At 32.5% G+C, this 9902-nt stretch overlaps 1 protein-coding gene across 2 annotated transcripts; it reads right to left on the bottom strand.

The window, feature by feature from the left end:
• Positions 1-4028: 4028 nt before the first annotated feature.
• Positions 4029-8116, bottom strand: LOC126844253 (receptor expression-enhancing protein 1-like). 2 transcript variants are annotated; one of them, XM_050582290.1, is made up of 7 exons: positions 7773-8116; positions 7487-7694; positions 7000-7072; positions 6591-6670; positions 6363-6483; positions 5790-5903; positions 4029-5607 (listed from the first exon to the last, which is right to left on the bottom strand). In XM_050582290.1, exons 2-7 carry the CDS (start codon positions 7516-7518, stop codon positions 5338-5340), a joined length of 690 nt encoding a protein of 229 aa, XP_050438247.1. In that variant the 5' UTR covers positions 7519-7694; positions 7773-8116; the 3' UTR covers positions 4029-5337. The 2 variants fall into 2 exon arrangements, with proteins under 2 accessions (XP_050438247.1, XP_050438248.1); XM_050582291.1 differs by lacking the exon at positions 7773-8116 and having other exon boundaries at positions 7487-7766.
• Positions 8117-9902: the final 1786 nt, after the last annotated feature.

Raw genomic sequence — 9902 nt, 5'->3', positions numbered from 1 at the left:
AATGTATATACAGTATAATCCGCGTACTACGCGTGATATTGGTTGGCGGACAACAATGCGGTGTTTACCGTAGCCGCCCGCGACGGCCATGGCGGTGGGGAGAAAGGTCGTATGACGTTTACGGTGAACGTTTTATGGTCTTATTGTCGCGCCGAACAACCGCCGGACACCCCGTCGCGATAGAAGGCGCGTGAGTGACGCTTCTAACGTCCGCCGAAATAAACATAATTATTTTTTATTGTTAATTATTAGGCTACAACCATAGATTAAATACATGTATTTAATCTATGCTACAACCCTCAGGCGACTTGGGTGTATAAGTAATATTCAGCGTTATAATCATAATAGACATTATAATAGCGATTAGGACCGTGTTGAAATTAGACGTGAATAGACTCCAAACGACAGGAACAACGAATATCCCGTATCGGACAGGGACAGGGGAATATTATGATATTTTGTTGCCCGCCTGTCTATGGGCGAGAGTGCCTTCATCTAGTGTCAAATTACCGTCTGCCAAATTTATTGCTCGTCACATTTTCGTTTTTCATGTTTGTAGCTTACATACGACTGTTTAATGTTTATTAAACATTAAATATGCATGGCATATTATTATATATAATAGTTAGGGTGATTTTTATATTTTATAAGATGAAAATAAAATTGTTCTTTAATTAAAAGACCTAATGAATAAAAAAAATATAGACAGAGTTGTGCAAATTTGTATTCGAATAATCATTTTACAATTTAGTCGAATAAATAATTGTTTTCCTATATAATATACTGGTTTTGTATATTTTTAAAATGTAGTATATATTATAATTGCTGGAAACCTGTTTATCGAGTAAGTCATTTTAATAAGCCATACTTATTAAGAAGTTATATGTGTAAGTAATAATAGGTAGATGGTAACTGGTAAGTAATAGTAAAGTAAGTCATACTCTCAATTGTATACAGTTCCTACTTTCTTTTTACTCATTAGTCAATACCTACGTCACGTTCTTCGGTATAGGTAAGTGTAGGCAATTGTAGAAACGAGCTACTGAAATCCCGAAAACTTAAAGTTAATGCTCTCCAAAATTCCTCAATTGCAAGAGACTTATTTATTTTTTCATACATATGTCCCATTTGAGTATTTGACATGATCATAATTTAAACTTTAGTGTTTTGAGCATACCTTCCCGGCTACCGCTCTCAAAAATGTCCGCTAATGAATTAAATAATAATTATTATATTGACTATACTCTGTTATTATTCCGAACAGAGTATATATTGTATAATTTTATTAAACAATGGCCAAAAAGACATTTTGAAATGTTTAATTGTTTATTCATTCCGACTCGTTGCCACTGCGGTCGGTCAAGTATGTTTATACTGTTATAATACTGTCCATGTAGCCGACAGAGTCGACCCATAGGCCATAGTGCATAATATAACCCCGGAAACACAACAATGGCATATTACAATCAATTCGGGTTTGCCAACAAACTTCCAAACACACCATCTAGCCATGGAACGACCAGAGAGATCATGCAAAGTCACAATCCCAGTTACTCGAAGCTGCGCATCTCTTAGTAATAATTTTCACTTAGCCACGTTGTACTGTAACAGTAATAATATTAACCATATACACTGTTATTTTGGGGTGTCTTTCCGTCTTTTCACTGAAGGCAATTCCTCGTCATAGTCGTTGAAGCCAAATCGTCGTTACTATAGCAGCTGCAGCATAATAATTATGTTGGGTATTTAAATAATGTCCTAGGAAACAATATCTAAAAATTTTACCGGGTTTTGGCAAATTGACCGCTCAAAAAATCCGCTCGTGTGTGAAGGAAATCCTTTAAAATTGGATCTCACGATTTCAATCTGTTAGATGGTCCAAATCATTTGAGAAATTACTCATTTTAAATTACACCTATTAAATTTAATTTTCTAAATAACAAGCGGGTTTAGCCCGTTGACAGATTCAGTAAAGTGGAATTTTTAGGTATTCTATTATTTTGTTACTCAAATCGCCGAGTGCCGAGTTTATTATTTTGAGACTGTTGTATAATTTACAGTCACGTGGTGTGTCAAAGCCGGATTAAGTCGCTGAAAAAGGAATACAAGAGAGCGTTCGTCAAACAAGTCAAGGCGTGCGCCTTACTGCAGGATACCGCTGCCGAAGGAATTATCTTCAAGTCGCTGTACATGGAACCAAAACGTACAAAGTACATACCGTCTAAATCGGATGAGTGACGGTTTGCCACTCGAGTTAGTCACGCGTTTTAACAGCAAATTAACTAATATTATAGATCTATTTATAAATATATATATTTATATATATATAAATGAATATCTGTCGTTTGTCTGTCCTTTATGCATTAGTACGCTATTCATCCGATCACCATGAAACTTTGGGAAGTTGTTGAGTACACTATCACAAACCTGACTGGCATAGTACTTTTCGAAAATTCCACCCCTAAGGATGACCTCAAACACGAACTTTGTACTTTAAATAGGAAATATTTTTCATTGCTAACCCAAAATAAACCCTTTGTTTGTAACCATGGTAAACACGGTACTCGAGCGAATGGTAGGTGATGATTAAAGGAACATGTCGATTCTATGTACTACGATTCTGGGCAAGCTTTTAACTGTTGGAACGGGATCTGGAACTGGGACTGGGGCCCATGAGCAATAAGAAGAGGACATAATAACCGAAAAAAGTGTCACAAAAACGCGGTCACGCTGTTATCTGATTAGAGATGAGGGATAGGGGTGAGAATGGGAATTTTTTTACTCAGCCAAACTAAATCTCGGGCAACGCCGGGTCCGGACACGGCGGACAGCTTGTATTTAATAAAAAAACAGTTTAAAAAAAGTGTCTACAATTTAAAAACCAGTTTTTATACCTTAACTCCTGGCTAATAGATAATTTAAAGAGGACAACATTTTAGGATTACCTACATATTATCTCACTGATGGAACATTATAACACTTTATTTAAATTTATAATTAATTAATAAATTTATTATTATTTTGGACTTTTTATGCCTAGACCTTTCTGATCTGGACTTAGATTTTTGTATTGTACATTTATAATGGCTCCAAATCGCCTCCAAAGTTTCAACTTACAAAACGAAAATCAGAAATTTCTAATTTTGTTTTGTGTTAAAAAAAACTATAAAATCTACAATAATTCTGAATTCAAGAGAAAGAATAAAACAGTTTTTATTTTTTTTAGATTTTATTTTAACTAGAATACATAAATTACATTTTTGAAAATTATTCAAACGTACTATGTGTGTGATAATTTGTTTTACTTGTCTATTATATTTATGCTAGAGACGAACCTTATTAGTTATCACACAATAAGTGTACTTAATGATAAGGTGAAAAAACATAATAAAATAATATGTATCTCTAATCACAAACACAAAACTTGGTAAAAAGACCTCATAAAGATTTTTAGTTTTTAGCCTTTTGTAAGTGACTTAAAAATAACTAGACGTGCTAGAGAAATTTAAAGCTTAGATTGGAGATTTGAACCAAAATAAATGGCTTTACTTGGATTTTGTCCCAAAGAAAGGGGTACATTTTTGCTGTAAATAAAAAATATCACTGTACTCCTAAACTTTTTCTAAAAAACTACTTCAATTCATTAATTCTATACAGTCACAAAGAGGATACCACGAGATTCTAAAATCGTCCCATTTTGTAATAAATTATTTATTACTATTAGTTGATAGTATTTACAACTGCTATGCCGATTATAAAAGGGGCTGGAGTTAGATTTTAAATCTGCAAAATTGTCACCTAATTTTAAACAAGACAATTGTCAGTATTAATTATTCGTAAAACAACAAGAACAGTTGATGTACATTAAATATGCAATATATTTTTGTATACAATATCATATTTTAACAACGTAACAATATCGCTTTTAAATAATATGACAATCATCAGTTTGACAGATAAAATATTAACAAATGACTTCTCTATAAATGATTTGTTGTATACAAGATTTTATAAATAATTAACATCTCTTTTTTACATATCAATATATTTTATTTGACACTGAAATTTATTTATAAACATAAGCTCGTAAGTAGAAATACATCAAATTCGTCGGTTCCTCAAACTGATATTATACAATAATTATCGTAATTTTTATACTATTATTAACCTAACGGTGTTAATAATATTGCCAAAATAATTATTTGTGTGCACATCAGTGTATCATTGTAATACGTACATGGATTGTGTTTGAGCGTGCCCATGATATGAACATGACTAGTGTAATATTGTACAAAATAAAATATAACAGTTCAATAAATTTACTACTAACATAATAATTTTTTTTCGAGCTCAAAATTTTAACTATATTATACTATAAGAAAATTATAGCGTGTAACATTGTAACTGTTCAAATTGCACAAAATATCAATTAAAATCTACCTTATTATTGTTGCTAAAATAATATTACAGTTTTAAATTAAAATACTGATAAATACGGTTGAGAAGAAAAATTAAAATAAATTGTAATTTAAGTTTTTCATTTATTTTTGGACGACTCGTCCGAGTAAACACATGTAAATAAAATAACGTATACTTTTAAATTAAAAATAAACAAAAAAAAAAAAAATAAGAAGAAAATATTATGTTAATATTAGCACCATCTAGGTAGGAAACAACCGTTGTCATTACTTATATTATTTTAATAGTGTACGATCTATTTGCGAAAGTAGACCGATCACATTATTGATGACAATGTTGCATGAAAATGACTAGCGAATACTCGTATAAAGTTTTTTACAAGTAAAAAAAATAAAAATTATACATTCGCAATAAGATAACGTACCTATATTTAAATTAAAAATACTCGATAATTATTATTGTATAAAGAAGATAGCGTGGTTTTTTTTTTTTATCACAACTCATAATGATATTTAATTAAATTTAATGAAAACGAAATATTATTTATACAAAATGATAGGTTATTGAAAATTATCACTTGACAAAAGTCAACAAATTTTTATTGAAAATATACAAGTTTGGAAACAAACGAGACGCCACAATTCAGTCGAGTCTGCAGCTGATTTATATTTTTTGTTGGGCTAATAAAAGTTATTTATCATTCGAATAAATACCCATATCCCATATCGAAAACATGGACAAAATAAATAAGTGTGTATGGGGTCGTGGAAAGGTGATGCTTGTGTGTGATGAATAGTAGGTAGGTATAGAAAATTAGAGATATAATTATCTATCAATAATAATTACTTCCAATTATAAATAACTTAACAGAGATAATCCTCATGGTCATTAGTATTGTCTTTAGAGATTCTCATTGGTCTAGTCGAGTGCACGTTTAGTGACGTTTGCAGCAATGAGTTTTTGTTGGCTCGTCTTAGTGCGCTTGGGTCTTTGAACAACTACTGGTGGTGTGGCTGGACGTTGTGCTATTGACCACTCGTCAGATGACGACACATCCTGATCGTCGGCGGCAACAGCTTTTTTCTTTTTTACTGCTCGGTTGGCTGGCTCTGCCCCTGCCGCTGTATAATCGACATCCAGTTTGTTGGCCACTTGCTGAAGTAACGTATAAGGCAACAAGCCGCCGACCTGTAATTGATTATAATTTGTTTGATAATGTACAGTAATAATTCAAATACGTGTTAGTGACAACAACAATGGATTCAATCAGAAAATGTTGCCTTAATTTGTATTTAATGTAAGTTTAGTTTCAGTATTATTAAATAACCCTTGAATTACAAGTGTAAAGTCAGTGAAAACACCATACTTACGGCAGCGGTGTGCTGGATAACTATGGCAGCAGTCATTTGAAACGTCTGCTTAGCGGTCTGTGTTAAAGCGTTGTATGTGCGCGATTTACACCTTATCAAAAACTCATCAATGTCCTGTTGGAACAAACATCATGAATAAGTTATAATCATGATAATAACATGTAAATAATTAATAATAAACTCTTAATAATAGTTGATACTTTAATATTAACAAAGGTAGAACAAATTTTTTTTCGGAATTTACATCAAACTTGTAAAAGCATACCCGTAGGTAAAATGGGTTTTTAATTTTATCAAAAACTTTTCAATAGTGGTAATTCAAGTTTTGTTGTTATACTTTAATATTATAATTTTGAGTATTAATTCTCAATTTTGTATCAGCATTTTATTTTATCTAGTAAATAACAAACGGTTATCATAAGACTGGTGGAGCTAGGTTACGTGTATTGGAATGAGCCTTGGAGACTGAACAAGTATGATAAAAATTAAATGAAAATTCATGCTCCATTGCATTTATTTCTAACAGCGTTTTCACTCCCACACAGTAAAATTGAAATATAACTATAGACTTACAGTCTCTTTTTTTAAAAGCGTCGGGTGCACAATTTGTTTGTACACTATAGTAGAACCTTTGGTGAACGGACAGCTTAACCACAGCAACACAATCAGTTTGATGTCGTAATAAAAAGGAAACCTAAAATAAGACGAGTTTTAACAAAGCAAATGAATGAGCACCTATTTTTAATACATATTAAACATTGTCCAGTGCAATGGGTGTTGGTTAGGTTGGTTGTCACTCACCAAAACTCAAGAAATATGTCTGTCAGGCTTTCAATGCACGTGAATGTGGCAAATACGATCCAGTACATCATCCACTTGACCTAAAAAAATAAAAAAACAACGATTACAAATGTCTTATACAAGATGTATAAAGTATATTTAATGTGTATTTAAAAAATGAATTCACATAATATTTAAGGCGTCTCAACCGTTGTACCAGTTTTATTTACTAACATTAATTTTAGTATCAAGAGCAATGCAATAAATAATTAGACAAAACATAAACATAGGAAGTTTAACCCATAACAGTCATAAAAAGCTTCATAAGATTTAAATTGTTAAGTGGTGTATGACCCCACACTGTACCAGTTACGGGTTAAGTCAATAGGAATAAAAATCGAATGGTTGTTCTTTTACGAATGCTACTTACATAATTTTTGACGTGCTTGTTCTTGACGGTCTTGTATGACGAGTAGGCCGGGTACATGACTCCGAATAGCAACCTAGGGCAAAAATGGCAAACGCATTTTATTATATCTCTAAATTTCTGAAATTGAGGACTGAAACATTTGCGTAATAATGCAATACTCTTGTAGAAGATATCACACACAGATATACAGGTCGGTTGGTCTACTGACATTTCGAAAGTCTTTGAGTTTTTGGGATTGATACAATGATTTTTTTCAAAATGCTGGAATACCGCAAGGCCTGTAACCCGATTACCTAAAGGCAATGGCGTAGTTTAAAAAAAAAATTTAAGGCGATCCAAATTGTTGGGTAACCATAAAATGATAAAAAAAACAATACTATTATTTATATGAATACTTGTATTTATTTGGTTTTTGGTCTGTGAGACCAGAACCTACGGACCTTCCCCATAAATACGCCACTGCCAATACGACAAGACAACGACTTACGTCAGGACTTTGCACACGACGCCCGGGATCATTTTGTACGGTTGTGTCAGGCAAACGACGAGGACAAGTCCCGTGAGAAGCGGCGGCAACGGCAGCTTGGTTTCATAATTGTCTCAAACGATAACCGCGGACAGACCAAGTCTCTACGAGACGTCCACGACTGAGTGTTGTGGCTGTTGTCGACGGCTGTATATCATAGCGAATGATCCTGTAAGAGGTTGACAATAATAATTATTACTGGCTGCAGCCAAAGATAATAGTGTGTAATAACATAGTGATGCTGTACCGTAGTAGCTGTGACCTATAACGCGCTCGCAGACCAGAATACAATTATATAGTTGGCTGTCCTCCAAAACGTATATGGATGCGAAATTATTGCAACGCACGCGATTACAAGCAAAAAACCGCTGTGGCCCAATAAGGACAAAACGCTCAAGTCGTCTTCACGTCTCGTGATAACACATAAAGCCGTTGTCCGGAAATGATAAGACGTCTTGGTAACCGCGAATGCTGACACGGCCGCCGACACAATAAAATATTACTGCTGCAGCTGTTTTGTTGCCAATCGGTTTTGTTTTATTCGTTTCGAAACAAAGACGCGCCGCGTACGGTTTGTGCGTGATGTGTTTGTTAGATCGTTAAACACACACTAAGTACAAAATACGGCACATGAAAGCATTGAAAACATCCTGTGTAGCATAATAATGGAGTCGAAAAATAGATCAAACGCCAGACGCGCGCTAATCGCTATCGTTGAGTGTGACCATAATATTGCATACATAACATGTGTGTACGGCTACTAATAACGATAATAATAATAATATTGTTATTACATCGATGGTCGAGTCCCACCATTAGGTGCCAAAACATGCAGTGACGCAAAAAATTATTTTCAAAAGTATTTTTTTATTTAAAAATATCTATCAATAATATAATATTTACCGGGAAGGTCTCATTTACTGCGGTGCACAGTTCAGCAGATTGGCCCATTTCACAGTAGTTCAGTGCATATGCCCCCTGGATATAGGCAACCCATCATACAGTTCAGCAGTTCAGTAAGGTAGATTAGGTAGGTCTAATTTACTGAACTGCTGAACTGTATATTGGGTTGCCTATACCAAAGGGGTATATATTGTACTGAACTACTAAAATGCGCCAATCTGCTGAACTGTAAACTGCAACTGCGTTGCCTATGTTCAGGGGTATTTAGTATAGTATATATATAATAAAAAATTAGTTAAAAATACAAATTAAAAAATTATACAAAACATTTAATATAATATATTATCATATTATAAAGAAATTTAAGTGATTTAAACGATTAGTTTATTTGCATTTTTTTTCCGTCGGCGTTTTTTTTTTAAAGAGAAGACCCTTAAACCGGATATAAAATAGTAGTATTTAGTAATTTGTAGTATTTGTGAAATGTCTAGTTCAAAATTGCATTGGTACACATATAAAACGCTCACTAGCGTACCTATTAATTTTTTTATTTTATTTAAAAAACAATTTATAATAATGTAATAACAATATAAATAAATATACGTGTGTAACATAGCTTGTTGTGTGATTACAAAGAAAAACAAAATAAAACAAAAGTCATACATTCAAAATAAATATTACAGTTTCTTAATCCGAAGCAATAAGCTATAATTTGCTGAACCTACAGAGGCTTTATTCGAGCGCACTGCTGTACTTTTAATATTATGTATAATTTCACCTAAGGTTCCAAACTATAACAAATCCAAAATATCTAACTTCTCTTAAATTTATTATTTTCTGATGGCTACAAGTTGTGGAATAAATAACACTATATAAAGAAAAAATGTAATTTTTTTATTAAACCCAGTGAGATATTGAGTGGTACACGATAAGTTGATCACCTTGTATTTAATTAACTTCTTAAATTAAGAATATTTTACTGAAAATGTTGATTGGTCAATAACTAGTTTTGAATAAATAGTTTTAAAGGTATATACGTTTACAATTTTAGACTGCAGAAAGGGTGGAGAGTAGAGTTTTTTTTATCTGCGCGCATTTCTCAACCGCATTTCACCTCCCGTCCTTAGTTTTAACTTAAATAACTTATGCTATGACCAGTAAAATTTTTCAGTAAATTATTTTTAAATTAAAAAACGAATTAAATATATTATATGTTGTCGTTTAAGTTGTATAAGCTGATAAAGCTCTAGAAAATACTGAAAGAGATACAAAATACCTATTGTCTAATATTTTACTAAAACAAATAAAAATGTTTCCTAAACGCAACACTGAAACTGTAATTATTTTACCAGTAAACTAACGTAGGGCCTTAATAGAATCACCCAGTATGTAATTATTGTTAATTATTATTTATTCTTCATTAGTGATTGATAACAAGACTAATTAATTATTTTGAAAAGCACGGAAAAACAAT

This window comes from Adelges cooleyi, unplaced genomic scaffold (assembly GCF_023614345.1).
Source record: "Adelges cooleyi isolate 19-005CV unplaced genomic scaffold, UGA_ACOO_1.1 ACOO_flye_CR_arks_rails_tigmint_CR_PRNA_651, whole genome shotgun sequence".
Taxonomy (NCBI): Eukaryota; Metazoa; Arthropoda; class Insecta; order Hemiptera; family Adelgidae; genus Adelges; species Adelges cooleyi.
This window is presented reverse-complemented; position numbering and strand designations above follow the sequence as displayed.